Source organism: Puma concolor, chromosome A2 (assembly GCF_028749965.1).
Source record: "Puma concolor isolate L17-30 chromosome A2, mPumCon1.1.hap2, whole genome shotgun sequence".
In the NCBI taxonomy this organism is placed as follows: domain Eukaryota; kingdom Metazoa; phylum Chordata; class Mammalia; order Carnivora; family Felidae; genus Puma; species Puma concolor.
The window spans coordinates 7,697,325-7,714,137 of NC_141668.1; the positions used below are offsets into that span (position 1 = coordinate 7,697,325).

The window sequence follows — 16,813 nt, forward strand, 5'->3', positions numbered from 1 at the left end:
TGTGTCTCCCTCTCTCTCTGCCCCTCCCCTGTTCATGCTCTGTCTCTCTCTCTCTCTCTCAAAAATAAATAAACACACACAAAAAAAACAAAAACAAAACCCAGTGAACAGTGAATTCTAGTAACTTAAACAGATCCTGGCTTAGTAAGGCCTTCAAAAGAAAAGGTAGAAATAAAACATTAGAATAGTATAGGTAATTCTAGGTAAGATTCTTCCTCCTCTTGTGAGTATATGTATGATTTTTTGGAGTCTCTGGTTTCTCCTAACCACATATTTAAAAGGGACTCGTCGGGGCGCCTGGGTGGCTCAGTCGGTTGAGCGTCCGACTTCAGCTCAGGTCACGATCTCACGGTCCGTGAGTTCGAGCCCCGCATCAGGCTCTGGGCTGATGGCTCAGAGCCTGGAGCCTGCTTCCGATTCTGTGTCTCCCTCTCTCTCTGCCCCTCCCCCATTCATGCTCTGTCTCTCTCTGTCTCAAAAATAAATAAATATTAAAAAAAATTAAAAAAAAATAAAAAAATAAAAGGGACTCGTCATGTATTTTCATTTAAGTGCATATGATGCTTCTCAGTGAAATGAGAAAGACAGTTTTCCATCTGGTTCTGGGATTTTAGGTTCTTTATCTGAAGCTTTTCAAGAAGATGATAAAAACAATTGCTAACTTATATTAAATGCTTACTATATGCCAAGCACTGTGTGAATAAGCACATACTTTGTAGCTTTTCGCCCTCATAATGCCCCCATGTGATAGATACTTCTTTTTTTTTTTTTTTAACATTTTATTTATTATTGAGAGACAGAGACAGAGCATGAGCATGGAAGGGGCAGAGAGAGGTGGAGACACAGAATCCGAAGCGGGCTCCAGGCTCCGAGCTGTCAGCACAGAGCCCGATGTGGGGCTGGAACTCACAGACCATGAGATCATGACCTGGGCCGAAGTCTGTCGCCCAACCGACTGAGCCATCCAGTCGCCCCATGATGGATACTTCTTAAATCACATCCCGTGTGCTTATAAGGTGGGGTAATCCTCTAACTAAACAAGTCTATTGACTCTGTTAAGGTTATAGAAATTTAATATTAATGTGGAATGGAGTAGGCCCAATAGGCAAGCAGCAACACTTTCATTTTCTCCATTTGTTGCTTCACTACCTCCAGAGATTTGATGATTATCTTAGAGGCAGAATGGTTTGAATGCATACACATCTATAAATGGGCTTTCCTTTCCTTCCTTCCCTTGATCTAAGTCAGTGGTTCTGAAACATCGGTGTATATAAGAAATGCTGTGCAGAACTGCATAAAGCCATTTATACCATACTTTAGGAGCAACTTAAGAAATGTCAAAGGCGACTTGACTCTGTAAGATTTTTTGCCTATTAGGTTGGCTTTATGCTGAATCATTCGTGGGGAAATAACACAGGACCAAGAGATTCAGGTTAGGGGAGAAAAGAAGACTCGAGAGAAGGGAACCGAGGAGACTTCCACGTAGGGTGAAAGAAGTGCCTATCAGCATACTAGACAATCTAAAGTTGAGGGAGATGGGAAGGAGGCAAGGCCAGGAGGAATAAATGCTAGATACTGTGGTGAAAGTGCTTTATCTATGTCATCTCACTTAATTATTAAAAAAAATTTTTTTTAATGTTTCTATTTATTTTTGAGACAGAGAGAGACAGAGCTTGAGCAGGGGAGGGGCAGAGAGAGAGGGAGACACAGAATCTGAAGCAGGCTCCAGGCTCTGAGCTGTCAGCACAGAGCCTGACGCGGGGCTCGAACCCACAAACTGTGAGATCATGACCTGAGCCGAAAGTCGGACGCTCAACCAACTGAGCCACTCAGGCACCCCCCCTTACTTAATTATTACAGCAACCCTTCAGATACGGAAACCAAAGTTACAGGTATTCAAATGACTTGCCTGATGTCACAAAGATGGCAAATGGTAGAGCCAACACCCAAACCCAGGTCTCACTCTAAAATTCAAGGTCTTTCCACCATAGCTGGCTTCTTTGTGGGTTAGGACCTCCTGAAGTCAGCCAGAAAGGACTCTGGGGAACGGAGATGTGTTGTCTTGGGATGGCCTAAAGCTTGGGGCGAGATTCTCGTCAGGCCATGTAGTGGAAAACCTTCATTCCTGGTGGAGAGCAGAGAGGCTGACCTAGAATGGATAGTTTAGGAAAGTAAGCAGAATTTTACAAAAATAGCTGCATCCGTGCCTCTTCGTGATTTCTTTCCTTCTGAACACATGGAAGAGACATCAAGATACTGGGCTGTCATGTACCCAGCAAGTGTGTAACACGTGGTGGTGTTCTTCAGGTGCTCACTTCTCCGGTCCCCTGGGAATATCATTTGAGTGTCCAGTAAAAGACACAGTAAACCCAGAGGACAGACCTTACTTAGACTGAAAACTGTAATCGTTCCAGGAAAAAATATATATGCCCCTAACTTTAAGGACCTGGTAGCAGCTTTAGGAGAAATAGTCCTTGGCTATAATGACAACAGTAAAGATGTGGAGCTGACCCGGCCAAGCTCACCGGCAGCAGGAGAAGGCAGAAGGCTGGAGAAATAGAGGAACCACTAAGGAAGTCAGTGAGTGTCCTTGACATTCATAAAGAAGAAGGGGCTCCACTGGCTTAAAATTTTGTTTTTACTGTTTATTTATTTTTGAGAGAGAGAGAGAGAGAGAGAGAGAGAGAAGAGTGCAAGCAGGGAAGGGGCACAGAGACAGACACAGAATCCAAAGCAGACTCCAGGCCCAAGCTGTCGGCACAGAGCCCCACGCGGGGATCGAACTCACGAACCTGACCTGAGTGAAAGTTGGCTGCTTAACCGACTGAGCCACCCAGGTACCCCTCCATTGGCTTTAAAGGCTCATGAGCACTTCTAGTTACCGGCATAAAGTGAATTTCACTAAAGCAGGACAAAGGCTTTCCACGTGGTAAAAGTGGATATTAGAACAAATAAAAATTATTCCATATCCACATCTAACACCATATCCTGCAATAATTCCACATGGCCAATGAGTTTACTCAAAGAAAAAAAAAATTCCTTTCCGTAATTTGTTACCCTACCTTATATGTACAGAGTGTCTAAGACAATTCAAAGACAAATTCTTGTATAGAGAGAAATTCTAAGAAATTCAAAGACAAAAATGAATACATCTCAATATATACATTTTATAAAACCTAATAAGTCAAGCTACTGAATAAAAAAAATATGAGAAAAATCACTGGATTTTGTGATGTGACTGTGATGTGATATGAAATTTATTTAAATAGGTAAGATCGTTTTCTAGGATCCACCAGTGAATTGCCAAATAGGAAATGAAGAGTTTACAGAGGAGGAAAAAGAAATTAGTGCATAGAAAAGCCTACAGCCTCATGAAATTAAACAAACGCACACATACAAATGCGTACCAGTAAAACATGGGATGTTTCTGTATTATTTCTCATACTCCCATGTAAATCTACAATTACGTGGATAAATTTTTCTATTTAGAAAAGAACACAGCGTCAATCAATTTTTGTGAAATGAATGCAAATCAAAACAAAATTAAAATATGATTACATGAAATGGATGTCAGAGCAAATGAAAAATGTTGGCAGGGGTGCCTGGCTGGCTCCGTTGGTAGAGCATGTGACTCTTCATTTCCGGGTTGTGGGTTCCAGCCCCATGTTGGGTGCAGAGATTACTTAAAAATAAAATCTTGAAAACAATGTTGGCAAAGGATGGGAGACATGTAACATTCTTATATTGATGATAACATTGCAAGTCAGTCCAATCAGCTCTGAGACAATCAGACTTTTAAATTTTCTACAGTTAGAATTTTATATAGGTCACTGTGCAGTTCTGTTTCCTTGGATTTTCTTAATCTTGAAAATCCTGCATGCTTGTTTTAATATGGGAAATCGAGGGAAGGTGGGGGACTAATGAGAACTCTGTATTTAACACTCATTTTTCTGTGAGTTTAAAACTGATTTTTAAAAAGTCTATTATTTTAAAAAGAAAGAAAAAAGGAAGAAGCTGTGAATAGACTAAAAGTCATTGAACTGTGCTCTTTAAATGGGAAAATTGTATGGTATACTAATTATATCCAAATAAAGCTGCTCTTTTAACAAAGTAAAAGAAAATTAGGGGTACCTGGGTGACTCAGTCGATTAAGGGACTGATGTGGTTTCAGCTCAGGTCATGATCTCACAGTTTCATGGGTCTGAGCCCCACATTGGGCTCTACACATTGACGGCGTGTGGAGACTGCTTCTGCGGCATGTGGATTCTCTCTCTGGCCTCTCCTGCTTGTGCTCTCTTTGTCTCTCTTAAAATAAATGCACAAACTTTTAAAAACGGTAAAAGAAAATTAAATGCATATTTTAGAGTTCCTAAAGCAACTACGAAATAGAATATAAAAAGATACAGTGAGGGGCACTTGGGTGGTTCAGTCAGTTAAACCCCAGACTCTGGAATTCGGATCAGGTCATGATGTCACGGTTTGTGAGTTTGAGCCCCACACGGGGCTCTGCGCTGATAGTGTGAAGCATGCTTGGGATTCTCTCTCTCTCGCTCTCTCTCTCTCTCTCTCAAAATAAATAAATTAATTAAAAAAAATAAAAAGACACAGTGAAAATTATAAGTAAATTAAAATGCAATACTAAGGGGCGCCTGGGTGGCGCAGTCGGTTAAGCGTCCGACTTCAGCCAGGTCACGATCTCGCGGTCCGTGAGTTCGAGCCCCGCGTCGGGCTCTGGGCTGATGGCTCAGAGCCTGGACCCTGTTTCCGATTCTGTGTCTCCCTCTCTCTCTGCCCCTCCCCCGTTCATGCTCTGTCTCTCTCTGTCCCAAAAAATAAATAAATGTTGAAAAAAAAATTAAAAATAAATAAATAAATAAATAAAATGCAATACTAAAACAAAGTCAAATAATCCAGAAGAGAAAACAGAGAAATGAAAGGCAGAGAGGAAAAGCAGAAGACTAATAATAAAAAAGATCTAAATCCAAGTACTTTAATAACTACGTTTAGTGTCGTTATTAACAATAAAAGAGAGATGATCAGAGTAGTCGAGCAAATTGCTAACAGCTCCACTGTAAGAGTGGGAATGCCATGGTTTGGGTTCTTCACCTGCAACACAAAGCCATCATTGTGTGCAGGATCCACCTGGGCCACCCCATATCATTCCCATGGGACTTGAGGACAAGGTAATGAACGATGTGAACATAAATCTCAAGCTGCCTATGACCCATGAATTTTGTCTATTGTCAACGCCTATGAAACTATGGCAGGCTGATTTGTCGGCTTGTAAGATGAGTAGCATTTCAACCCTCCACAGGTCTTCCCCGTAAGGTTTATGGCAGGAATGCAAGGCTGGTTCAACGTTCAGAAATCAATCTATCTAACCGACCGTATTAATTGTTTAAGAGAGAAAAGCCACATAAAAATATAAATTGATGCAGAAAAGGCTTTGGGCCAAACAAAACACCCACTCACAATATCAATTCCCAGCAAACTCGGAATAGGAGAGCATGCCCTCAACCTGAGACGTATCTACAAAAACCTACTGTTAAATATGGGCTCGATGTGTGTCCAAGGTAGACCAGAAGTGGTTTCACTGAAGAAGCAGGATTTGGTGGATGACTTGCCTGCCTTCTGGCCCCTGGCGGGAGGATTCTGAGCGGGGGCGGGGGGTGGGGGTTGCACACTCTCAGAATCCCTGGCAGGACGGACTCCCCATTGCCCATGACAGGGACCTGCTCGTTGACCCCCTGGGCCGGCTCACCTCCCTCGCTTCATTCCCGGGATGGCCTCACAGATGATCCTCCCCTCTCCTGGGGTCCGCTTCGGGGAGGAACCAGCCCCGCGCCCCCTCTCCGTCCAGGGCTCAGTGAAGAGCGAGCCTTCTCCCCACTTGCAGCTGAAGCCCCACGTCCGCCTCTCCGTCTTCCTCTCTCCGGCTCCGTTCAGTGCCTCTCGGTCTGTCTTCCTCGCTTGGAGACCCATACCCAGCGCCAGGACCCGGGGACGGCGCTGGCTCCTCCCGGCCGCAGGGGGCGCTGTGGGGCCGGGCCGGGCGCGAGTCCCAGCGTGCACCGAGCGGGGGCTGGGCCTAGCGGGGCTGGACGGGGGTGGGAGGCCGCGCGCCGTGGGCGGTGCCGGGGGGGGGGGGGGTGACCCGTGCGCTCGGCGTCTCCAGGGCAGCGGCGAAGGCAGGGGCAGAGGCGGGGGCCGTGAAGGGCCATGGCTGAGCTGGCTCCGGTAAGAGGGGCCCTTGGAGGATGCGGGCCCTGTCGAAACTCGTCCCTGTCGCGATCTGGTGTGGGGTCCCGATTCGGGCAGTGAGGCGGCGGGGGACTGTCCGTGCGTGACCCTGGACTGAGCTCGGAGCCCCCGGCGGGTAAAGGGACGGTTTTGGTGCTCAGGTTGTTTCTGCAATGGAATAGGAAGAAAAGGGGTCACTGGGAGAAATTCAGGGTCTAACCAAGCGTCCCCTCTTGTCACCCGCTGTTTCCGCCGTGTGTCGGAGTTCTTTGGTTTCTCTTGGGTTCTCGTTCTGTGCTCTGCTGATGGATGTAACCTCAGAGAAGCTCATCTGTATAAACGGATGAAAAAAAAGTTAGGGGAAGGAAGACTGGGAATGAAAGGAACTGGAGACTGCTCCCTCTAGGAAATGACAGAAAATTTGAAACCAGTTGGGGTGGTTGATGGGAAATTTCAACACCGGTTTTAGAGTTTAATAGGCATATCCTGGGTTCAATCCAGGAAACTCTGTTAAATTCAACTAAGTATATAACCTGCCTACTTATGCAAGTTTTGCTTCTACCCTTACTGAGATTTTCATATCTAATAATCTTACTAATGTAATGCATTTTTTCCCCTTCCGCTTCTCACCTCCTCCCCCATCAGGTATAGGACACAGGGAACCTTTCTGTACTGTACTATCTTTGCAACTTCCTGCGTCTATATTTCAAAATAAAAAGTTTTTTAAAAGTCTTGCATACCAATAATTGGTTGTTGCTAAGTAAAGGATCCCCCTTTAGGTGATGCATGTGTTCAAAGGCCTGCTGGTCATTAATTCACTATGTGGGTCAAATAGACTTCTGTGACCCCTTTATTACATTGTTCATGGCACCAGCCAGAGAGAATGATAGAATATATATATCACATATAATTATATATATGTATATGATTTTCTTTTTTAAAATTTTTTAACATTTATTCATTTTTGAGACAGCACGCGTGTGCACACACACAAGCAGGGGAGGGGCAGAGAAAGAGGGAAACAATCCAAAGCAGGCTCCAGGCTCTGAGTTGTCAGCACAGGGCCCAACGTGGGGCTCAAAGCAACAAACCACGAGATCATGACCTGAGCTGAAGTCTGAGGCTTAACCAACTGAGCCCACCCAGGTGCCCCTATATGATTTTATTTTTAAGTAATCTCTACACCCCTGTGGGGCTCAAAGTTACAACCCCGAAATCACAAGTTGCATGCTCCACCAGCTGAACCAGCCAGGCGCCCAAGAATGAGATTTTTTTTTTTTTTTTTAATTTTTATTTATTTATTTTTTTTTTAATTTTTTTTTTCAACGTTTATTTATTTTTGGGACAGAGAGAGACAGAGCATGAACGGGGGAGGGGCAGAGAGAGAGGAAGACACAGAATCGGAAACAGGCTCCAGGCTCTGAGCCATCAGCCCAGAGCCCGACGCGGGGCTCGAACTCACGGACCGCGAGATCGTGACCTGGCTGAAGTCTGACGCTTAACCGACTGCGCCACCCAGGCGCCCCAAGAATGAGATTTTAATATAGTTTCTTCTCGTCTCTTAAAGACATGGGCATTGAAAGATGGTAGCCTGAAAGTGAAAATGTATGTATGTACTGTTTGTGATTCCAGGTGACAATGACATTTGATGATGTGGCCTTATATTTTTCGGAACAAGAGTGGGAGATCCTGGAGAAGTGGCAGAAGGAAATGTATCAGCAAGTGATGAAGACCAATTATGAGACTCTTGATTCCCTGGGTAGGATTGGCTTCAAAGAAATCATTTTTGGGGAACCAGCCTAATACTATTAGGCTTTCCACTCTGTATTAGCTATTGAGTATGATTCTGTGGCCAGTTTCCACTTAGAATATCTTCTGAACTTCCTATTATGGCCTGGGAATATTTAACAGGTCATTATTTTATCTAGTGATATCTGCACCCCCCCCCCAGTCTTATTAATTCAGAATTCTCTTTCACCCCAAACCTCCCTTGTTTGTCCCACAGTTAGAATTACTAAATAACCTCATTGCCTCTCTCTCTCTTTTTTTAAGTGTATCCTTTTTTTTAAACTGATACTTTGGTGCCTACGTATGTTGCCTCAACAAGATGAGTTTTCTGTCCTCATAAGAACTGGGGGGAAAGTTCCCTGGTAGAGGGAGAAGGGGCGGTGGGATGGGACACGTAGGTATACCCAGAGAGATACTCGCGGGGTAGATTTGAAGAGAAAGTTGAGATTATACTTTGCCGTTTATCCAACTTGCTCTAACTCATTCTTACATCATTAAAACCATTTCTACCGTTACCAATTTAACAGGTGATCTCAATATAGCCTGTAGGATTCTCTCCCTCTTTTGGGGTTTATAATCTCTTCTATCTGAGATAGGGATGACAAGATGAGTCAGTTGTGTGAAATCAGAGGGAAGAAAATTCTAAGCAGAGGGAAGATTAGTGCAGAAGTTTAAGGGTTGGAGTGCATGAGCTCATTGTGTGATGGGAACCACGCTAAGGCTGGTCACACATGCAGAGAAGGCTAGGAGATGAGAACTGTGGTGCCAAGTCTGGAAGGGGCCTCTAGGTCAAGGTACAGAGTTCGATTTAGTTCTGTATACAAAGGGAAGGTGATGAGAGGATTTACACAGGACTAGTAAGACAAAATTTGTTGGAACAATTAATTACTTGGGTTGCCATGGGGAGAATGAATTGTAGCGCACAGCAATGAAAGGAGAGACACCAGCCAAGAACCTCAGCAGTGCAGGTGAGGCTTCATGGCAGCTGAACGACGTAGGTGGTGATAAAGGTAGAAGTAGAAAGGCTCTGAATGTCTTTTGGACGTAGCATCCCGAATATTGCTGGTGGGTTGGATGTTGAGCCTAAAAGTGAAAGAAGAATCAACTCGTAGATTTTTGGCTTGAGTATGTTGAAGCCAATGGCTTTATTCGATGACATCAGGAACGCTTGGGGAAAGGACCTTAAGTGTGAGATATTTATTAGACATTATATGGAAATATTTATAATTGGGTACGCAAGAGTGGAATTCCAAGTGAAGATCAGGGCTGGATTCACAAATTTGGAGTCACTGTATAGATGGTGTTTAAAAAAAATTTGTTTTCATGTTTATTTTTGAGAGAGATCATGACTGGGAGAGGAGCAGAAAGAGAGGGAGACACAGAATCCAAAGCAGGTTTCTGGCTCTGAGCTGTCAGCTCAAAGCCCCACGCAGGGCTCGAACCCACCAACCGTGAGATCATGACGTGAGCCGAAGTCGGACGCTCAACCGACTTGAGCCACCCAGGTGGCCCAAGATGGTGTTTGAAATCTCAGGGCTAGGTGGAATCATCTAGGGAGAATATGTAGATAGGACAGAGCCCCAGGACACCTCAACATTTGGAGGTCAAGCAGAGCAGTCTCAGTCCAGTAAGGTAGGAGAAACTCGAGCTATGTGCTTATCCAGGGTTGAGTTGGGAGTTATCACAACTAGTGTCCTTGTGCTTAGAAATTCCAGTCTGATTTTCCCACTTTTTAAAACCCAAAGGGCATTATTTACAAATGATTTTCTGTACGGGCATCCAGATATTAGCCCCAGAGATTAGGATTTAGCAGGTCCAGCCTCAGGCCCAGGAGTCCACATTTTTCACAAGCCCTTCAGGTGCTGCCAATGCTTGATCCAAGGTCTCAGCGGTGGGTGACACTACTACAGGGCATCCATTGGATCTTCTAAAATCATTCCTTTACTTTAGAACTGTCCTTCTTCCCTTCATGCTTATGTCATTAGACACATTACTCTCTCTCCCTTCATCATTGCCATCATTTAACAACTTCCTGGTTCCTTCACTGCACCTCAGTAGTTAGCGTCCTTGAATATGGGGAGTCTAGTCAGAAGTGTTTAGTGATCAGGCTCCCTTCTTGACCTCCTGTGATTTTGCTTTTTATTGCACTCACATTGTTCTCATAATGATCATTTTTTAAGACTTTCTGCCTGGGTCTGTTGGCCTTTTAAAAATCATTGTCCAGGGGCACCTGGGTGGCTCAGTTGGTTAAGGGTCTGACTTCGGCTCAGGTCATGATCTCACAGTTCGTGGGTTCAAGCCGTGCATTGGGCTCTGTGCTGACAGCTCAGAGCCTAGAGCCTGCTTTGGATTCTGTGTCTCCCTCTCTCTCTCTGCCCCTACCGCATTTGGGCTCTGTCTCTCCCTCTCTCAAGAATAAATAACCATTAAAATAAAAGTAAAAATCATTGTCCTTAACTTCCCCATCTCCTTTAGTTTTATGAAACATTGCAGAGAACATTTAAGCTAAGCAGTCTTGGTTAGGCTATATTTTGTTGTCATTCATGTAATTTCAAGGGTTTCAATTTTTTTTTTATCGCTTATTTATTTTTGAGAGAGAGAGAGAGAGAGAGAGAGAGAGGCAGAGCGCGAGTAGGAGAGGGGCAGAGAGAGAAGGAGACACAGAATACGAAGCAGGCTCCAGGCTCTCAGCTATCAGCACAGAGCCCGACGCGGGACTCGAACCCACGAACTGTGAGATCATGGCCTGAGCCGAAGTCGGATGCTTAACTGACTGAACCACCCAGGCGCCCCGGGTTTCCATTTTTTTTTTAACTTAACTTTGATGTCCTGTCTTCAGGAATCAAAGTCAACTCTTATAATCATGTTCAGTGAAGAACTCAGATAAATCCAGATTGAGTCTATGTGGACTGTCTTTGCAGGTGGTGTTTTTTCCAAGCCAGATTTGATCACTTGGATGGAACAAGGGAGAACGCTGTTAATCAGAGACCAGGGACCCTTGGAGAAAAGAATGACACTTAGCCCTTCTGCTGATGAGCAGTGCAGCACGCAGAAGACTGGAAAGTTGCTGTATTTTGGTGAGTGTGATGGATTTAGGGTCATGACTGATTTCTTTTATCTTTGTGGATAGTCAGCTGGACGTTGTGAATAAGCATTGTTTTGATGGAGAGTGTTCTTTTTTTCCTCAAGTGGGAAGCCAATACAAGAACGTATTACTTTTATAAGGAGGGAAATTGTGTATGTTTTTTTTATTTTATTTTATTTTTTTTTTAAATTTTTTTTTAACGTTTATTTATTTTTTTGGGACAGAGAGAGACAGAGCATGAACGGGGGAGGGTCAGAGAGAGAGGGAGACACAGAATCAGAAACAGGCTCCAGGCTCTGAGCCATCAGCCCAGAGCCCGACGCGGGGCTCAAACTCACGGACCGCGAGATCGTGACCTGGCTGAAGTCGGCCGCTTAACCGACTGCGCCACCCAGGTGCCCCATGTATGTTTTGTTAAAAAAAAAAATTATGACCCTGGAAAGAAGAATTCCCTGTAAAAGAACAAGTTGAGGACCCACTTGTCAAGTCCTGAGGAACAGCCATCTTCCCCATGACACTACTGTGTCCATTTGAGTATAGAGAAATGGAAAACCGTCCAATTTGGTATAACATACTGTTTTTTGTTTTGTTTTGTTTTTAATTTTTTTTTTTCAACGTTTATTTATTTTTGGGACAGAGAGAGACAGAGCATGAACGGGGGAGGGGCAGAGAGAGAGGGAGACACAGAATCGGAAACAGGCTCTAGGCTCTGAGCCATCAGCCCAGAGCCCGACGCGGGGCTCGAACTCACGGACCGTGAGATCGTGACCTGGCTGAAGTCGGACGCTTAACCGACTGCGCCACCCAGGCGCCCCGAAAGTTTCCTTTTTAAAAAAAAATTTTTTTTTAATGTTTATTTTTGAGAGAGACAGAGACAGAATGCAGTGGGGGAGGAGCAGAGAGGGAGACACAGAAGCAGGCTTCAGGCTCTGAGCTCTCAGCACAGGGCTCGACGCAGGGCTCGAACTCATGAGCTGTGAGATCGTGACCTGAGCCGAAGTTGGACGCTCAACCAACTGAGCCACCCAGCTGCCCCAGAAGGATTCCTTTTTGAATTCCTTGTATCACAAGAAAAACGTTGGAAATACTTTAAATGCTTAAGGGAATATGTTATTTTTTAGACTATGCTAATGTTTTATTAAATGGAGATCTAAGTCCCTGGAAGTCATAGGACTCCCCTTAAGAAGAAGGGATTTGAGCCCAGGGAACATATGGGCTAGCTCCATCAAAACAAAAAAAGAATTCCCAAAGACTTCATTTCATTGCCAATGTTTATTATTCATTTATCTAACGAGCATTGAGTCCCTACCATGTTCATAGGACTGTGTTAGTTATTACTCAGGCTGGGGGTGGGAAGGAGACACATACATATACCCGTATATATGTTCCGCTGGAGGATTTGGTCTTCGTGCTCACCTGGGATGGCAGTTAAGTTAGTCGATCATATTGAACTGTTGGACTAGTCATCTATATGATGGGACTGTGTACAATTTAATAAAATAGTAAGTGGCAGTGGTAGTAGGAGTTGTATAGGGATTTAGAGGAGAGTGAGTGGAGTAGAGACAGCAGTTTCCCAGGAGGCCTTCTAAAGGAATTAGGATTTAAATAGCAAAGAATGGACGGATTTGGTTAGAGAAGATCAGCAGGGGTTATACATGAGCTGTCTCAAAGGTGGGAACAAGCCCATTGTGTTTAGAAAATGTATAGCTGAATGTGATTCTTGGGAGCGTATGGGAGGTGGAGAAGGGGAAACATGACATGATGTCAGATTAGCTGGGGCCAGAAATCCCAAGGAGGAAGTTTGACTTCATCCTTTAGAAAGGGAGGACCCAGAAAGGTTTTTGAGTACCAAAGCCAACTTTGGTGGCTGTCCCTAAAAACGAATGTTTCCTTCGTGCCAGGTGGTACTCACCCAATAATCACAACTGCTCCTCTGCCTGGAATAAATAGTAAGTGATAAGAAATAGAGTTCAAAGAGACAGGTAAGCACGCTTTTGCCATGACCTAGGCGTTAGCTATGGAGTGCTAACTTAGTAAATGACATCATCCTGTTGTTGTTAACAGTGACCACAGAGCATAATCAGAGTTCTCTGGGGGCAGGCCCACCCTTCCTGACAGGTGAGGTTTCCTCCTGTGTTAAGAGATTTTAAAAAAGGAGAGGCCTAGGACCCAGTTCAACAGGTAGGAGAAAAAGCGGTTCTGAAATACATCAGCTCAGGCCAGCATCTGGAATTGACCGCTCCAGTTTTTGCGGGTGAGAATATGGTGCGAGCTCAGCTCCCCATTTCCTGTCATCATGGTTTTTGCTCTGGGAACAGCAGTGACTATGCGTCTATTAATATCTTTCTTACAATGCAAAGTTCCTTGGAAAAGGGCATTATTTCCATAGTGTTCTTTGTGAAATTTAGTAAATTGTCATTTTGACATTCTTAAGAAAGATATACTTTCTTTTTTTTTTTTTTATGTTTATTTCTGAGAGAGGGAGCACAAGTGGGGGAGGGGCAGAGAGAGGGGGACAGAGGATCTGAAGTGGGCTCTGCACTCACAGCAGAGAACCCAATGTGGGACTCGAACTCGTGAACTGTGAGATCGTGACCTGGTCTGAAGTTGGACACTTAACTGACTGAGCCACCCAGGCGCCAAGAAAGATATTTTTTATTAGCATTTCTTCCAGAGAGCTTTTCCTGAAATCTGTAGTAGAAGGGGCAAGAATATGACCCAAAGCCTTTATACTTCAGTATTATGTGATTTACTTCACAGATTTAAGGAACTAGAATAGAATGGTCATATTCTCAGACTAGCTCATTTTTATTTTCTTTCAACTTCTGCTTATTCTCTGAGGATAATCCATTGGTTCACAAGATGTATTTGCCTGCAATTTTTTTTCCACACGCAGCCATTTCTTAACACTTGATGGAAGAATTTGCACGTCACAGTTAGATATACTTGGCCTGTGGCAAGCAGATACACAAGGTCGTCAAGATCAATGGGATTCCTTTTCCCGTGCTGGTAGTGACGTGAAGACCATTCTTGACCCCATCGTAGCACAGACACATCATTGGTAAGGGTGGGTCTTCTTTTTTTCTCTCCAGGTGACCAAGGAAATCTTGGGGCAGAAGAGGAAGAATGCCGTTCAAATGGCCTCCAAAGGCAGGGTTCGTGTGCTACCTTCCCAGGGGAGGAAAGAAAGATCTTACCAAATCAAAGAGCCACCTTACGGCACCCAAGTCTCCAAGAAATAGGGATTCCACATGAAAACCTTGACAGCATATCCTCTAATCGGGATAAGAACGATCCATGGCCTACGCGGGTAGGTACCCCAGGTCACTTGGAAATTCCACCGGGGCCAAGATTTTATTCCTGTTTTGTCTGTAGGAAGGTCTTCCAGGTAAAGAGAGACTTGGTAAAGCACAAAAGAAACCACACCAAGAGCCAGCTCTGTAAATATCCACAGCACAAAAATGAATCCAGAGGGAGCTCTGAACTCCGGTGGAACCGGCCAGTCCTGTGTAAGAAGAAGCGTTTCCAGTGTGGCAAGTGCGAGAAGAGCTACTATCTGAAGTGCAGCCTGATCATTCACCAGGCTGTTCACACGGGCCAGCGCCCCCTCCCATGCCCCCAGTGTGACCAGACCTTCCAGTTTAGAGCCACTCTGAAGAAGCATCTGTGTTTGCACAAAAGGGAGAGACCATTTTCCTGTGAGCGGTGCGGCAAGGGTTTCGTCTCGCGGTGCAAGCTTACGGAGCACCTCAAGGTGCACACTGGGGAGAAGCCTTTCCGGTGTCCAGAGTGTGACAGAAGCTTCCGCCTGCGGAGAAGTTTGAAGGCCCACGTTTGCCGACACAATGGGAAGAAGCCTTTCCGTTGCCCGGAGTGTGGCAGAAGCTTTTCCCGAAAGGCTGCCGTGAAGGCCCACCAGAGGATCCACGGTGGAGAGAAGCCGTTTTCTTGCGACGAATGTGGTCGGAAATTCACGCACAAGACGAAACTCACTGAACATATCAGAGTTCATACGGGAGAGAAGCCCTTCCAGTGTCCTGAGTGTGAGAAGAGCTTCCGCCTGAAGAGAAGCCTCAAAGCCCATCTATTTCAGCACAGTGGGAAGAAGCCCTTCCAGTGTCCCGAGTGTGACAGGAGCTTCTCTTGGAAGAACGCCATGAGGGCACACCAGCGTTTACACAGCGAGGAGAAGCCGTTCTCCTGCGGGGAGTGTGGCAAGAGGTTTACCCGGCCCTCGAAGCTCGCTCGCCATAGCAGAGTCCACAACAGGCAGAGGGAATTCTCCTGCGGTGAGTGCAAAAAGACGTTCCCTCGGCAGTCGAGGCTCACGGAGCACCTCAAGGTCCACGCCAAAGAAAAGCCGTTCTCCTGTCCCGAGTGCAGCCGGAGCTTCAGCCGACACTCGCACCTCGCCGAGCACAGGAGGCTTCACGGTGGGGAGGAGCCTTTCCGGTGTCCTGAGTGTGACAAGAGCTTCTTCTGGAAGGCCTCCCTGAAGTTCCACCAGCGGATACACAGGGGCGAGAAGCCGTTTGCGTGCAGCGAGTGCGGGAAGACCTACACCCAGCAGTCTCAGCTCACCGAACATCAGAGACTCCACAGCGGAGAGAAACCCTTCCGGTGTCCTGAGTGCAATAAAAGCTTCCGTCTCAAAGGGAATTTGAAAAGCCACCTGCTCCAGCACAGTGACAAAAAGCCGTTCTCCTGCGTTAAGTGCGGCAAAAGTTTCACTCAGCGGTACAGGCTCACCGAACACGTTCGAGTCCATAGTGGTGAGAAGCCCTTCCGGTGTCCCAAGTGTGACAAGAGCTACTGCATACGGGGAAGCCTGAAGGTCCACTTGCACACGCATAGTGGAGAGAAGCCCTTCGGGTGTCCGGAATGTGGCAAAGGCTTCCTCCAGAAGAGAAGTCTGAAGACCCACCTGCACCATCACAGAGGGGAGAGGCCTTTTTCTTGTGACGAGTGTGGAAGGAGCTTTACGTACATGGGAGCACTCAACACCCATATGGCCGTACATGCCAGGGCAAAGCCCCTCAGTGTCTAGGCCAAGCCACGCAGAAAGGCAGCAGTGACAGCTCTTAGGTGGTGTTAGCAGCTCTGTCGGATCCACGGTAGAAGGGGGATAAGGGATTCACGGGACACCGGCCTCACATACGCTGGCCAGATGCACAGCAGGCAGGGCGTGACAGCTCCTTGACAAAGGTCCCCAATTATCCAGGCACAAGAGGCGTCTCCCCTCTGTGATTCCTGTGGACCAGGCCTGCCGGTTCTGGAAGAAACACTCGACTCTGCCGCCATTCCGGCAGTTTTTAGCAGCGTCATCCAAGAGCACGGTAATACCTTTATTAAATTCTGAAACCTTGGGGCACCTGGGTGGCTCGGTTGATGGTTGATTTCAGCTCAAGTCATGATCCCGGGGTCGTGGCATCGAGCCCCGCGTCGGGCTCTGCGCCGAGCTTAAAGCCTGCTTAAGATTCCCTCTCTCTTTCCCTCTGCCCCTCTCCCCCACTCGCGCGCGTTCTCTCTCAAATAACAATAAAAGAAATTCCGAAACCACAGCTCGATTGAAGAAATGTTACAGACTGAAATGTTTTCCCTCAGACGCCTCAGTCTGCTTTCTATTATCAGGCCTCCTTATTTAAATTTGTACTGAGACTTTCGGTTTTTTCTCATATAGTGAATTTTCATTTTCTCTCA

At 45.7% G+C, this 16,813-nt stretch overlaps 1 protein-coding gene across 2 annotated transcripts; it reads left to right on the forward strand.

Moving 5' to 3' along the window:
• Positions 1–6,107: 6,107 nt before the first annotated feature.
• On the forward strand, positions 6,108–16,674 carry ZNF425 (zinc finger protein 425). 2 transcript variants are annotated; one of them, XM_025929937.2, is made up of 4 exons: positions 6,108–6,237; positions 7,873–7,999; positions 10,950–11,105; positions 14,206–16,674. In XM_025929937.2, the coding sequence occupies exons 1-4, from the start codon at positions 6,220–6,222 to the stop codon at positions 16,158–16,160; spliced, it is 2,256 nt and encodes a 751-aa protein (XP_025785722.1). In that variant the 5' UTR covers positions 6,108–6,219; the 3' UTR covers positions 16,161–16,674. The 2 variants fall into 2 exon arrangements, with proteins under 2 accessions (XP_025785722.1, XP_086543521.1); XM_086687395.1 differs by lacking the exon at positions 7,873–7,999 and having other exon boundaries at positions 6,142–6,237.
• The last annotated feature ends 139 nt before the right edge of the window (positions 16,675–16,813 follow it).